The following is a 15,939-nucleotide window of genomic DNA, read 5'->3' as shown; positions in this document are numbered from 1 at the left end:
AGGTTTTTTTTTTTTTTTTTTTTTGGTCTACTTGGTTTCATGCAGCCAATCTGGAGAGAGCAGTTCTAAGATGGTAATTGTTGTACCAGTGCTGGATGATCAGTTCTGTGACAACTGGGGACAATGATTTAATGAATTTTGCTTCCTTAAGAAGCTGGGATAAATTGCTTTTGTGTTTAAAACAATATTAAGTTTTAAATTGTTTTTCTTAGTAGCTTGCAATGTAAAAGATTAAGGTGGCTATTTAGAACAACCAAGGCACAGAATATGGGGGTACCCTGATGCAGCTGTTAGTGCTGGGTCATAGCTTACAAGGTAGCTTCTAGCTTTTACTTCATTCTGTGTGAATGTACTTGTGGATCAAGACAAAACTTAGTATTTACGTGTATCTGAACTATGGCTTAGATGAGAACAGCTCATATTCTTTAGTGACCAAGAAAAGTGAAGATGTAATTTTTTAGCAGTTGAAAATAAGATACCTGTTAACCTTCACCTCTCAGTGGAGTTAAAGTTTAAGTTTTGTGGATGTTTTTAGGTTGTGGGTTTTTTTTAAATTGTTATTCTCTTGTAGCCATGTCCAGATGTGTTTTGGTTTCCCATATTTTCTGACACCGCCTGTGATGAATTGGTAGAAGAAATGGAACATTTTGGACAATGGTCTGGTGGAAAACACCAAGTAAGTATCAGCCTATATAAACATGACCTTAAGGAGTGAGTACATTTATGATAAGTCACAGCGTACTGCAACAAACAAACATTCCAGCAATTGCTGGTGACCCAAGACAGCTGCTTCATTCTTAGTTTAGTCTACCACGTAGCATGCTGTTTAGTAGATTTAGAGGCATTCCTCAATCAACCTTGAACTACCAAAATTCAGACACCAACAGGGGTGCAGTTACTGTAGTAGTTATTCAACAGCTACCCAAAGCTGATCTTGGATAGCTGTTGATAAGTGTTCAGGGAAGTTTTACTTGTTTACCTCTTCAGTACAAATCTGTCAGACGTCCCCCTAAGCAGTTACCCACAAATGTGATGATCTATTGTGTTTCTGTTTGCAAAAACTTCAAGGTATTCATTAACTACTGCTAAAATCAGAGGATTATTTATCATATTCACAAATGTGGTACCTTGGAAACCAGATAAATTACAGCCATCATTTTACTGCAGGGAGAAGCCTCCAGAAGGGGTTTTAACATACTTTAACTTCAAATTGCTTCAGTATCTATTACCATGTCAAGTTGAGGCCTGTAGTCTCTTGATCTGATACAACTTTAGATACATTTGCATCTCAGTACATAAAGGCATTCCTCCAGGAAGCCCTTATTTACAGGGAACACTTCCAAATATGGACTCACCTTTTAAAATATTTCCAATGTTTTGCTCATTGATAGCTCAGCAAGTTTTTTCATCAGCAGTCAGCTGTGAAATCACTGTACAGTAGGCTCACATATGCCGGCTAAAGCATTGCTCTGTTGCAGTTTTGTGATTCTGCAGATTTCAGATACGTATTTGTCCAAGTGCCAGAAGTGTTCCATGTCCGTATTTTAAGCCTACTTATGGTGTTTTCATTAGGACAGCCGTATTTCCGGAGGTTATGAAAATGTGCCAACTGATGATATTCATATGAAGCAAATTGGACTGGATAATGAATGGCTGCATTTCATAAGAGAGTTCATTGCACCAGTAACGCTTAAAGTGTTTGCTGGCTATTACACCAAGGTATGTGCTTAAATTTTTTTGTAGACAATTACTCCATGGCATGAGTAATTCCAAGCATTTTATTGAATGTACCCTATTTGATATGGCTGGGGAGTTCAGACATGATGAAACAGTGTATGTTGTTGTTAATGAATGTTGTTGTTAACTCAGCTTTAAACAAAAAAAACCTCCAAGAATGCTGTGTGTAACTTGACAGTTCACATGTTAAAGTCTGACTGTATATTTTGTTTCAGGGGTATGCATTACTGAATTTTGTTGTAAAATATAGCCCTGACAGACAACGGTCACTCAGACCTCATCATGACTCCTCTACATTCACAATCAACATTGCTCTTAACAAAGTAGGAGAGGACTTTCAAGTAAGTTGACAACTTATAACTTAAAAAATGTCCTTTGAGTGACTAATACTGTTTCCAAACTAAAGCCCACATGGATGTACTTAAAAACCATGTTGAAAGGAAAAGAAGTGCATCACAAATTGAGATATATTATTTTTTGGGCTTTTTTTGACAAGTACTGAGTTGCTTGACTGCAGGGTCTGGAAATGTTGGTGCAGTCAGGCTGAATTGGCCAAAATTGTTTTAGATAGTGGGGGAGAAGAGGTTTAAAGAAAATTTTGGAGATGTTAGCCATTTAATTTTTAACATTTCTGAAGTGCTTCATTTCAGTACAGTGAGAACCAATTTTTCAAAATACTTAAAACAGTCTCAAGTTGACTCAAATGGCTTTTATTACTTTACAGCTTTTTTAATTATTCCTTTTTAAATCAGCCTCAGAATGAGAATTTTCAACCATTGTTCCTTTTTGGTGGTTGGTTGATTTGTTTTTCTTCTGAAATAAATTAATTTCTACTCTGATACTGATTCAAATAAAACAGTCCCCAGAGTATGGAGGTAGGAGGCCAGGCAGTGGCAGTAATATCCAGCTTTAACTAGTAGAGAAAACTAACCTGTTTTGTTTACAAATCTATATTACTCAGAGTCCTACTTAACACCCATAAGTGTGTTTCTCAAACTTAGTACTTTAGAAAACACCCTTTCAGTTTGAAAGCAACAAAGAATAATTTATTTAAGATTTGTTTACATGCTGTTGTAGATAAGGATGCAGTCCTGGAACAGGCCCTATGAATGTAATATGCTTCTCCCTGGTGTCATCTATAGTAAAATTATTGAAGATCTGTTTGCCAGAGTTGCTGCTTGAATAAGTTGCTCTAGGGAATGATAAAGCAAAGCAAGGGGAAATCTTTGATTGCAAATGCATGTCTGTTATGTATTGCTTTGAAAATGGTGTCATCTAAACCACCTTATTAGTAGGGATAGTCAATAAAAATATATTGTTAACAGCCTATTAATAATAGCAAAATATTTTAAGATGTGGATAAATCAAAAGGAACTTACTCAATTAAAACAGAAGGTAAATGTCTGGGGTTTTGTTTTGTTTGTGTTTTTGCTGCAGGGAGGTGGATGTAAATTTCTTAGGTACAACTGCTCCATTGAGTCTCCCAGGAAAGGATGGAGTTTCATGCATCCGGGAAGACTTACTCATTTACATGAAGGACTTCCTATCTTGAATGGCACAAGATACATTGCAGTATCATTTATTGATCCTTAATTTTATTTTTTTTCCCTCTTCAGCAGTGTTTGATTCTTTACATAAACATTTATTTATAGATTTCTTCTGGAAGATGGTGATAAAAGAAACTTTTAAGTTACTGTTCCTAGACAGCAAAGGTACTTTGGGCTAAAAGAAAGAAAAAAGAAAATGTTCTAAAGTTGTTGAAGACTTCTCAATGTCTGCTCTGAGCCTTGAGTCACAAACTAAACATATCCTGCTTATTTTTTTTCCATTCTGCTGTCTTAATGAGAGTAGGTAAGGAGGGAAAATGGAAAAGCATTTTATAATTAACCCATTTCTTTTGTTGAAAAAGTCCAAACAACCTTAGATACAAAGTTATCTGAAAAATTTATTGTGGTTTTCATTCAGTAAACTGATACAGCTAAAGTTTTTTTGGGGTGTATATTTGGTACCAACCAATTCAAAACCACAGCATAAAAAATAAATAAATCAAGTGAAGCTCATATATACGGTTGTTAAGATGAGCAGTAATTCCATTTGGTGGTGTATACTGAAGGGAAAACATCTCAGTAACCTGTTTTCTTAATTCATTTTCAATATTGAAATGTACACCTTTTAGAAGAAAAATAAGTTAACTGTGGAGATGGAGCAAGAATTAAATAATTTAGTGAAGAAAAAATGGTTAGACATCTGTTTAAAAAATTCATCCTGTTACCCTCTTAAAATTTACTTTTCTTCACCAAGTGACCTTCATTTAAAGTAAGTTATTTTTCTAAATGTGTAATTGCACCCAATTGATACTGGAAATTTGAAGTTTATTTTCAGAATGCTGGTAAATTTTAATAATAGTCTGTTTTATACAGATAATTTTCTACTCTTACTTAAAATTACTTGAATTTTGTATCAGGAAAATGAAATTGTGGCAGTCTGTCTTTTAAAGCTAAGGGTCTTAAAGAAATCTGTTTAAAATATTCCTACTGTATCTACTGTTTGTAATTTAAAGAAACTTGAAGCAAACTGTCTCAAAGTCTACCATGCCAAAATGCACAGTGTGTTGGAAAAACTTGTGAAAAATAAAGGGTAATTTTAAATTAATGAACAGCTTTTACTTGACTGCGTTAGGTAGTTTCTTTGCATGTTGCCATTGTTCTTACAGAAATTATATTTATTGATGAATATTTGAAAAGAATTGGGTGTATATATATATATTTGAGGTTTATCGTAAATGTCACTTTTTGGCTTATGTGCTCTGTTAGTATTGAAGTTATTTCTCATGTGAGTTTGTGCCTGTGTGCATTACAGAGAGTGCATTACACTGTCAGAACAACCTCTGCAGGATGGATGTTTCTTGTTTTCTGTACCAACCTTCCATTTTTATGTAAAGGCTTTTTCATGATCTAAACAGTAGTTCACTTTTTACCTGCTAATATTTGAAGAAACTTTGTATCATGTTTCCTAAACAGAAGCTTTATTTGGAGTTAAAAGGATTGGGAGAGGGGTTCAAAGATTATTGTTACCAAAAATAAGCATGTCTGCTCACTTCCCTATTCTGCTGTTTTGAGAAGTGGGTTCTAACCGTACTTAGAGTTACGCTGAAGCAAATATATCAAAATGTGGTAACTTCAGTAATGTACTAAAGTGGGATGGCTTGAAAAGGAATAGGTTTTCACAGGAAATTCTTTGCTTCCTTTTCATTTCTCTAGATGTGTCAACTTTTCTCCATTTCAGGCTAATATTTGGAGGTTGATATCCCCTGACTTTGTTTCCAGACACGGAACACTTCTGCCTTAGTGGATGCCTCTATATACATAGCCTCAGATTTACAGATCAGAAAATCCTCAGGCCTTCAGAATGAAAGCAGCCTTTGTTAATTATTTTTTTTCTGAACATTTGCCTGTGGTCTTTTAGAGTAACTCAGAACAGAATAATACTTTTACCACTGGATCAGTTACAGACAGTTTACTGTTGTGAGCATCTTTCTTGGAAAAAAACCCCACAAAAGTACAATACTGTAACGTACAGGGGAAATTATTCTGCAGAATTTTTTGCATAACTTGTATTTTAATTATGTTTTTTTTGGTTCTCAATCACATTGCAATTTTTGTGTATTTTTTGCCTCAACATATATCTGGGGCATTTACTTTTAAATTTCTGTCTTTGCAATTTTTTACTTTGTCATGTAGTGACATGTAATGCCACGTTTATTGTGCTGCACATTTGTTGGAAGGGAAAAATGTGTTTACCATTCTCACATTGCTAAAATTCTGCTTTTTTTTTCTTTTGATGAAGCGTTTGCAAAGGCTAACTGCTACTTTTCAGGGGGATGGCAACATATATGGAAATGTCCTTGTTAATTTCTTAAGAACTGACAGCAGAAAAAAGTTTGTTCTGAACAGTTCACCCAAATTACTTCTGAAAGCTTTGCTCTACTGGTAACGTGTGAGTACGTGAGCTCAGATAGGCTAAACAGAATTGTCACTACTGGGAAATTATTTTTCATTTTCATTACTTTTAAAAGCACTTAGACCTCTATGTCTGCTAACAAAGTTTGCTTTGAGGCATAGAAGATACATGTGTTAGGAGGAAAGCAACGACCTTTAATTCCAGCAGTGTATGAGAAACCTCGGGAGTACAGGGACATAAAGGTGTTCTGCAACACATGAGGCATTTATAAAGTACTTGATTTGTTCTGCTTTCATCTAGCTCTATTTTTCACTGTTAAGTACTTGAAGGGACTGTCGTGTGGGTAAGGGATGGGAGAGCAGTATATCGACAAGAGAATTTCTTCGTATTTTTAACCTAAAGGAAACTGAGTATAGCTTGGTTATAAAACCATACTTTGTATTCATGAAGTAGTCTGACTCTGATAGTCCTAAAAAATCTTCAAGGCATTCAGTAGTATTTTACATATTTATTCTTGTTTAACATTGCTTTGCAACAAGTAATTCCAGTATGTATTTGTCACCTCAGTTTTTTACCCGAAAGGATTACAGTTCCACTCTTACTGTGAGCTGATAGGAATGGGACTGTGAGAAGCCCAGAAAGAAGATAGATTTTTTTTCAGCGAGGCAATAATAATGAAATCTATTTGATTGTGCCTTTTTATTTTGTAATGGGTTTTCCCCCACATCTACTGTATTCATGGAATTAATGTTAATTCAGTGCAGGGCTTTCTCAACAGCTTCTCTTTTGCAGCGTGTAAGAAATAATGTTGCAAAGACATTTAAAGAAGTGGAAAAGTCTAGAAAAGACCCTTATAATTCCTTCCTCCTATGTGCACGTTCTAGTTTTGCTTTGTTTTTTTTGCTTGAAAGAATTTGTTCAGATTTTTCTTTACAGCTACTACAGTGAGCTTTTTAGAGACTATGCATTTTGATTTCCTTTGATTTATTTATGATTCAGTCGCCAGTGGATACAATTCTGAAAGAAGTTTTTTTTTTTTTAGTCTTCACTTCCCTAAATCCTCACTTTCATGGATGACAGAGTAAACTGCTTTGCTGGTTTTGTGAGTGAAAGAGAACACAATACTTGTCTCAGCAGTCCCCTGTGTCTGAGGTGTCAGATAAATTACTTGAGTATTTTTTTTTATAATTATGGGGTTTTTTGATTCCATAGCATTGCATGAATTAGGGGGCAGGGCCTTTATAAAGTGCATTTGTAGAGTTGATATTGGCAGTTCTTAGAGCTGAGATTTGCACTAGCAGAGTTAACTGTAGAGTTGCAGGAATAAGTAATTAATTTATTACTGCCAGGAAGTCCCAGTTCTGTTTCTTCTCTTTAGCTGCTGCCAAGAAAGATGGTCTCTGACAGAAAGTTAGTTTCCAGCCAACACTAAAATTGAAATGAGAATTGACTGTGCAGGATTTTGTTGTGTTAAAAAGGTAGAAGTGTCACTTAAATGGCTTTCCAACATTGTTTCCCACAGTTTTCCTGTATCTCAGTGTAAGAAGTTACTCTGGATCTAATGAAGCAAATAGTCCTGCTCAACAGTACCGAAGAACCTTGTTCCCCATCGTTTTACATAGCTTTTAAGATCTGTAGAAATACACCCCATGTGTGGGATGGTGGCTGTCTTTCAGTGCATTTCAGGGAGGCCGAAGGGGAATCAAAATGAGGAGGGAGTGGGTCAAAGCTTAGGAAAGCTCAAAATTCACCACACAAAATTGCTTCCTTCTGTAGCCATTGGCAGGGTGCTGTGCTGTGTGTTCCTGCTGCACCTTGATCCTAAACTAACAGGAGGAGGTCTGGGAAGCAGCTCATATCCTGATGTGAGACTAAGGCTGCTAGATGTAGAGATGATTGTCACTTTTCTCTTGGTAATTTATTGCTTTTGGAAAGCTAGTTTTATGGGTTGAGCTTCACTTCAGCAAAGCTGTTTTGGCTGCGTGTAATGCAATTCCCTTCAGGATTATTTTGCACAAGAATCAAATGTGAGACCAGTTATCTGATAAAAGTGTATTCATTTTAAGGTATTTAATAGATTAAGGCAACAGTTCAAAAGGAGAATTTTGCTCAGCATGGTTACAGCTTTAGTGGTGTCAGTGCAGCTTTAGAAGCAGCAAAGCTGAGAGCCTGGCCAGCGTGGAGGATTTTGACCATATTGCGTGCAGCGCTTAGGGGTGATGCCATGCCACCTAGGTAGTTGAGAAAACTCTGTTTTCTTGAAAAAGCTTGCTTGTGTTTTGGGTCCTAAATATTGTTCCCTCTGCGCTTGCGTGCTCCACTTACTACTGGTTTACAGTTGTTGAATGTCTTGGGGTGCATGTGGTTGGCAAGGGACATGCATAGTTGCATAGTAACAAATTTATTCAGGAACTATTCTTTTGGCTTGAAACCAAAATTATTCTATTTCCAAGAATTTTGCTTTGTTGTGAAAGCAGTTGCTCAACTACTAATGGCTTTACACCATTTTATTTCTGCACTTTTTTGGGACTGGGGAGCAGAGAGAGGAGGATGATAGTGCAAATTTAGTGTAAGCTACTTCCTTATGGCATCTGTAGTACAGACAGGGCATGAGAACACTGCATTCTTGCAGCTTCAGTTGGAACGACAGGTAATGTGAGCAATACTTTAAGCCCATGAGGTGGTTTAGAATGCTTAATACCTTAAGACCTCAGTACCTACCCCTGAAAGTGGGCTTGACAAACACTTCAGGCTTTAAGCTTTGTGAGACTTGGGTCATTAAGCTCTTACCCCATACAGTCATCCACTGACAAGTTTGTGACAAGGAGGTTTGCAACCTCACTGTTTTCCACTTACTTTTTAGTAATTTTCAGTTTTAAAGCATGTTCTTATAGGCATATAAAGTCAATTATCTCCTCCATGTGATATAGCAGCAGAACTAGCAGAATAACTGCTCAGATCTTTGTTACTTTAAGGAACAGTGACTGATAACAATTGTTTTTCTGCAAGAGGAAGGAGGAGAATCTAAGTGCTGTTCTTGGTATTTGAATGACAGGTCTTTCTCCATCCTCCTGTGGTAGCAGAGAGAATGGAGAGTGTGAGTTGATGAGAGTACCCAAAAGAGGGAGTTGTATCCTGCTACATTCCCCAGTTGCACTCAGCACACTGATTATGGAGAAATTTGGGGTTTGCTGCTATAGTTGGATCCAGCTTAGGTGCCCCCAGGATGCGTATAAGGAACTTGGAGAAAACAGTGTGCTTTATAAGGATGAACTCCTCTGCTATTTTAGCTCCTGAATAATAACAAGTCTCTGAGCTTACAGAAGATGAGGATTTTAGGATGTTTAACTTGTTTTTTCCCCGAGACTTCTAACTTGGGCATGGTGATAACTGAAGGCATTTCTTTAAGAAGTGGTGTCCCTCAATGTGCTTTTGGGACCTGAAACCCAAGGCTGTTGCAGCTTTTTAAAGGAAGATTCTCCAGCATGAAGTAAACAATGCATGAGAAGTTGAGGCAGAATGTATTCAGTGCAAGCCACTAAGAACTAGTTTTTATCTTCTGAAGTGCTGGGTAGGTGGGTGCACAGTGCAACAATGAGCTGACACAGCCAAATTTAGAGACTCTGAATCACTTTTACAAACTGTGATTCACCTCTGAGCTATTTCAAGTGTTTGGTCACTCTTTAAAACACATACCATGTGAAGTAGGATAGTTCTTGGTATATAAAAATGTTTTACCTTAAAATTTCCAGATTCAACTGTCTCAGACTTGTCTTCTCTGTGCCATTATGAATTGTAGAGTGGAGATGTTGAAGACAGTACAAAAAGAGGAAGTTCTCAGTTCTTGCACTGCAATCACATGCGTTAATCTGCACGAGAGCATTTTGCCAGTATGAGTTACGAACTTTGTTCTTTTAGACTCCTTGCCCATGCCCCCATCACTCAGGCATATGTGCACACATTGCTTTCCATTCAAACTGTGCCCCCTTTGCATCTCATGTGTTTGCCAGATGTCAGCTTTCCAGCAGGCACAACAAAAGAAGGCACGTGTGGCCGTCGTCTTTTGCATAAACGCAGGCAGAAGCAAGGAAGGCAGAGACAAGGGATCTTTATTTTGAAGTCTTCTTGAAGTGTAAATTTTAAATCGTTGCTCCTGTCATAATGAAAGGTGCCTTAGGATCAGCACTCGTGTGAGCTATTATTTATTAAGGATACAAGTGAGAGATGCTCTGTAGAAATGTATAGAAGATATTTTCTGATTATACATTTTTTTTCTTGTAGTTCATACAGCCAGTGGGATGCGATGGATGCGGGGGGCTACTGGCGCCTGTAGTTTCTCAGATCCCACAGGCAAGCCTTTCATCCCAGCCTGTGACGTTGCTGCTGGCCGTTGGAGCAGGTGACCCCTGTGATGTTTCACTGTTGTGGTGTGTATTTGGTGAAGGTTTTTTAGTCTTCATCTCATTGGCCACCAGCATATGCACGTGTGTATAGGAACACAAATCCGTGCTTGATCTTTTCCAGAGCTTGGCTGCATCTTGGCCTTGTTCTGTTGTGCTGCTCAGACTTGAAAGAAGTGTTTCCTTTATTCTGAAAATTATGACACCCAGAAGAGTACACAAAGAAGACTTGATTTTATTTGTTCCCCTTGTGTCCATACTTTTTAGAGAACTTTCCATTAATTAATTGATGCATATTGTTCAAATGGAAAAAAGTAGGAAAATGTCATGTTCTTCAGCTGAACACAGATATGGGAAATGCTGAGCATTTTTCATCGTTAAGTAGACATAACCTACCTTAAGGTGGATAACACAGACATGAAAGGCTGAATGGAGATACCAGTATGTTTCCAAAATAGCTGTGCAGGTGTTCTTGAAATGTTGTTTGAGCAAATAAATGGATATTTTCTTGGCAAGTTGTTCCCATTCTTATTTACTTTTAGTCTGAAGGGAACAAAAACACGTTATAAAGCTATAGCACCATTGAAATGATGGGAATCAGAACATCATAAAAAAATAAAAATAAATTGAGATTATATTGCAGAGGAGAAGAGAACTTTGCAGCCATTAAGACAACAAAACTACTCCCTACATGGAGTATTTTATGACCAGTACCCTGAGGAGACACTTGAGGAATGTTGTCAAAATACCACAGCCTGAAGACCTATTTTTATACAAATTTAACTTTTTTTAATACTGAAAAAAATGAATAGAAAGACTCCTGGTGGCAGACTTTTGAGCTGTATAAATGTGTTAGCACGTGAGAAGTGAACACTTCTTTCTTTCAAAGAAATAGGTAAAATACATAATCTGAGTGTTCAAATTTAGAGAAATTCCTGTTGACAAAGTTCTACAGTAAGCAAAGCTTACTCTTTTCTTGGAAAAGCCCTCATAGAGTTATTTGATTTCATCAGATAATGCAGTTAAATATACATAAAGTAAAACTGCAGTTCTTTGCTAATGCAGAAGGAATTGGTCTCATAAGGCTGAAAAGTGTTACCTTACTTCCCAAAGAAACTTCAGAGAAGTGTACCCTTGCTTTTATTACAGGTAACTCATACATAAATACTGCTACTCTGTAGTTACTTCTATTTTATAAATAGTTTGGTTTTTATCTTTCTCATATGTAAAAATACTGTTTCTGCTCTTTTGTTTTTGATTTGTTTATCTTCAAACTGAAAATTTTATGTGCAGCATGTGTTATAGTGCTACTTCTTTACTTCAAAGACAAGGCAAGGAACCTCTTTTGGACTGACTGTCCTCCTCAGAGTATTTGCTTATGATAAAACCTTGTAGAAAAATTTATTGAGTTTTTATATTTTCTCTTCTAAATATCTAAGAGATAAGATTTTTAATCGCTTATCATAAGAAGTTTTCCTTTCATTAACAAAGGTTGCAGATCAAAAAAAAAATAGTGGAGAAAGTTGATTTGGGATTCTGTTTTCACAAGGAAAGAAATAAAACTATTTTTATACAGTGGAGCCAAGTGATGTTACGCAAAGTAAAGTTACAAACTTTCACACATAGGAAATGAGTTTAGAAAAAGTGCAAGGCAGCGGAATTGACTAACAACAAGACTTGCATCTCATGGACTACCATTCATGAGAAAAATAGCGTTGTGTAGTGTCTTTCTTTTCAGTGCTGTTGCCAAGCTGTAATGGACATGAAATATATTGATTAAGTCAGAAGTTAGCAGATCCTCTGCTGTCTTGTATTTTCTGCTCTAAGGGGCTGAATCCCCAACAAACAACTTTGCTGTCTTTTGTCACATTTGATCAGCCAAAACTCTGAGAATTATTCATAAGGCAACTAATAGGAACTCCAGGTTCCCCCAACTACAACTTCAGTTTAGTCTATATGTTTTCTTGTCATCAGCTCATAGATAACCGATTCACTATTTTTATTTTTTACTTTACTGTGCTGCCTTCTGTGTATGTTGTTTGGTGAAATGTGTCATGGTGCAAGCAGAGTACTAAGACATGGCATTTCTCCATACTTTGTGCCAACTTCTTTCTTGAATCCAGTATTTTCCTAAATGCCTGTGGTCCACTGGTAAAGCTATTACAGAGATGCCTGCAGTCCTTCCTTGCCACTTTATTAAACATTTCACTTCTCTGATTCCTGGAAATTGGTTGTAGATACAGAGCTGCTTTCTGCATTCCCACCTGGCTTTGGTTCAGCATGTTGGTAGGCCTCTGTATAAAATGAACCTTGATAAAGGGAATATTCATCCTTTTCAGCTAGGTTTCCAGCCTCCTAAGTTTTTTGAATTATGAATGTTTTTCTTTTTAGTGGAGTGTTGTGGGAAAGGAGAAAACACTCCAACAACATAGCCAATACCATTGGCAATATAAATGCTACTTAAATGTGAAGCATGGTTTCTTCACAGTATGCTTCTCCAAGTTCCAGTTCCTTTCTTTGTCTCCATCCCTCCTTCAGTTCAGAAATAAATGTATTCAAACCAAATGCCAAAGAAAAACTTTCCTTTCCCTTTAGAATAGCAATAGGTTCAGGACTGTATAGATAGAAGACTTGCATAGATACTGGACAAACAGCTTTGCACAGTGTCAGTCTTGTACTTATTTATTGCTCAGGAAATTATAACTCTTTGAACTGCTGCCCTCTCCAAGTTGGAGTGCATTATGCTTTGGTTAGATCATAACACGTAAAGCTCAAAGAAAGCCCTCTGCAATATTTAATGGTGCTTTCTGTGCTCATTTTCTTTAGAAGTTGGGGCAGAAGGCTATTAACAATCTCAAATTCACCAAACTTAAACCAAGAATAATAACAGCAAGAAAAAATGCTTATAATTGAGGAGTGAGTTTTGAGTACTCCCACAATAACCTTCTGTCTGCTAAACTTCTGGTAGTTTATTCTGTTACCTTGGGTATGTGTTGAGTAAATATACCACAACATCATGTTTTAATTCGTTTGTTCATTACTTAAGGTTACTTGCAAGAATAATCTTAAGAACTGTTAAATAAAAAGGAGATAATAGTATTATTTTAATTGTGTGAAAACTAATATGTGTGAGCAATAAAGTAGTGAGATCTGTTTTGGCGCCGTGCCTGCAGATTGCTCAATTTCTGCACATCTGACTTAAGCTGCTTCTTGGAAATGACCTGTCTCAATGTAATTTCATGATATGTCTGTTCTATAAACTCTCTTCTCTAACGTTCTAGGGAGGTCAAAGTATTTAACCTATAATGAGAGCAAACAGAGACAGTGGAAAGAAAAAATGTTTTGCCTTATGTATATACTTTTTCCCTGGTGAGCAGAAGTTGGAAGATAAGATAGTGCCTTTATGCTCTGTCTGCCATCCTGTGGCCAAAATCAAATTTTACAGGTGCTTATTAAAGACAGGATAGGGTCTGGATAATAGCAATTAGATAGGCATAAGAGCTGTAAATACTTAAACATAATAATTAAGACCTGGTTTTAGAATTCAAGTATAGTAATATGTTCACATTTGTGCATGTATAAATAAAAAAAGCCCATGAAAAATACTTGCATACACACGTTTTCAGGTGCTAGTTGCAATTTATAACCTGAGAAAGGATGAAATAGTGTCTGGTAGTAGAGCAGTACTTGTATAGCCTTTCATCTAAATCCGTCCGAGTATTTTGTAAGTAGATGGGAAAATTGAGGCTCAGAAAAACTGATTTGTTCATACTGTTTGGCAACAGATCTGGGAAGAGACTTCAGAGTCTCAGCTTGCAGTCTTGGCTTTGACCTCCGGCTGAGTGACTCAGTAGCCAGGCGAGCATCCACAATTCATCTGACCGCCTTCCCGGCAGCCCTGCTCCGAGTCTGGGGGTGGTGGGACGGGGAGGGGGCTGCGAAGGAGGGACATGCTTCAAATACCAGACAGAGCTCACTGCCAGCTCGACATGCCAAGCAAAAAGTAAGGCAAAACTTTCATAACAAGCTGATGTCTAGTGTGGGATCTCTTCCCTGGTCCTATTCTGTGCCTTTCTAAAAATGTCTTCTGGTATGAAACCAAAATCTCCCGGACTGTAGGAGCCAAGAGTGACGCCAGCCAGTGTGATGCCGTGGGAGCATCTTCCCTTCCCTCGTCTTGTCTGCAGGGAGCCTGCCCTATGCTACACACAATCTCACCTGTGTCTGGCACTTACACACTCAACTGACATTCTAATGAAGTGTTGCTGGATTCTTGCACTGTTGTTTGAATATTAATGTATGGGGGCCGTGTTAACACACGATGAGGCACATAACTTCTTTGTTGGTTTCCTAGAGGTTGGTTGGATGTGCCATTTCAGTATGGTGCATGGGGTAAGCATGAAGCAGCCGGAGAGGTGGGACCCCTTTTCCAAGCCTTTCTGCTAATTATGTGGATGTGAGAAAATAACTGTTACCTTCTGGAATTAAAAGTAAAATTTCATCTTGTTTCTTTGAAATAACTTACTGTTCTAAAGACTGAAAACCTGCTTTTATTTTTGGGTGAGTTTGTTTTGTTTGATATCTCTAGTCCTTACCAAAACAATTCAAATATTTCAAGTGACCACTGACATTAAATATTTGGTTGTACCTTGTCAAAGCCAGGTCAAGAAAAGGATACAGAACTTAAAACTGTATTAAAAATATTTCCACAGAACCATTTCTTTAAGCCTTTTGGCAAGAGGGTAGATGGATAGAGCCATTTTTTTCAGCTCTAATTTTAAGGGATCTGCCTACTCACTTTAGTCAAGTAGGAAGGAGGTAAATATGTATACTCTATTTGTATACTTCAGTGAGTATATTAACTGGTTATGTGATTTGTAGAGTGCAAAGGAAAAGACAGAATGGAAAACTGATTCACGTTTTACACCTTAAAATTGTAAAATGCTTGGGCTATTATGTTTTATAAATGTTCATTGTTAATAATAATTCTGTTTCCGTTAACTGTGATGGACTAGATCTTGAGCCACTGACCAATAGCACAGAAGAGCTTCACTTTCTATTTCATAAATTCTCTGTTGGCAAAGTTCAATTGTTTCAATGTAATTTTGTTGTCAAAGGAAGCCATTATCAGGAGAAGAGGCTATTTCTTAGTGAGTAAAGCCAGTCTGAGTTTTTTTGGATTGGCATTTACGTTTACGGGTGTGACAGATCAGAGAATATAACTGCAGAACTGTTTTCATATTAGAGATTATTAACTCCCTTTTCTATGTGAGCTGAAAAGTTACGGTTTTGGACCATGTGGAGAATTTTCATGCTGCGGCATTCCCTTTCGAGATGCGGTGAGTGGGAATTTTAAAATTTTAGCATTTAGCATTTTAAAAATACTAACTAGAGAATAAATAAGGTCCTAAACTAGCCTTCAAGCCTAATTCAGCAAAAAATCCTTATCTTGTTTAGTGGTAATTTAAGGTTCTGCTCCTTCTAAATGCATTAAACTCCAAAGGACTATAAAGGGTTAAGAACCTTCTTTCCCATAGGAATGGAAAGTGTAGCGTGTATCTGTTTAATTACCCCGGGACTTCTGTGGTTGCTTGTAGTGAGTCAGGTTAAAGCAGACTTCTGGGACAAGGGGGAATGAACAGCTTGCTTTAAAAAGAAACAAGGTGTCTGGAAACCCTAAGGTCCATTGAGTCCCTCTTGTGCCACGTGTCAGCAGCGTTTCACACATACCACGGTGCTGGTCTTCTCCAGTGTCCTGCGGGATGCCCTGGTGTCCTGCGGCACGACTCAGCCGCAGCTGGGCTGTCAGCCCGGTGAATCACACTTGCATCTCTTAAAGAGA

At 37.3% G+C, this 15,939-nt stretch overlaps 1 protein-coding gene across 1 annotated transcript in view; it reads left to right on the top strand.

The window, feature by feature from the left end:
* Positions 1-3,774, top strand: part of PLOD2 (procollagen-lysine, 2-oxoglutarate 5-dioxygenase 2) — a gene marked incomplete at its 5' end in the record, with an annotated part of 26,861 nt that extends 23,087 nt beyond the window's left edge. The window contains 4 exons of the mRNA XM_010160582.1: positions 572-676; positions 1,573-1,719; positions 1,953-2,078; positions 3,175-3,774. Coding sequence (XP_010158884.1) covers positions 572-676; positions 1,573-1,719; positions 1,953-2,078; positions 3,175-3,330 — 534 coding nt within the window. The remainder of the gene's footprint in view (positions 1-571; positions 677-1,572; positions 1,720-1,952; positions 2,079-3,174) is intronic.
* Positions 3,775-15,939: the final 12,165 nt, after the last annotated feature.

The sequence above is a fragment of the Eurypyga helias genome, unplaced genomic scaffold (assembly GCF_000690775.1).
Source record: "Eurypyga helias isolate BGI_N326 unplaced genomic scaffold, ASM69077v1 scaffold4181, whole genome shotgun sequence".
NCBI lineage: Eukaryota > Metazoa > Chordata > Aves > Eurypygiformes > Eurypygidae > Eurypyga > Eurypyga helias.
This window is presented reverse-complemented; position numbering and strand designations above follow the sequence as displayed.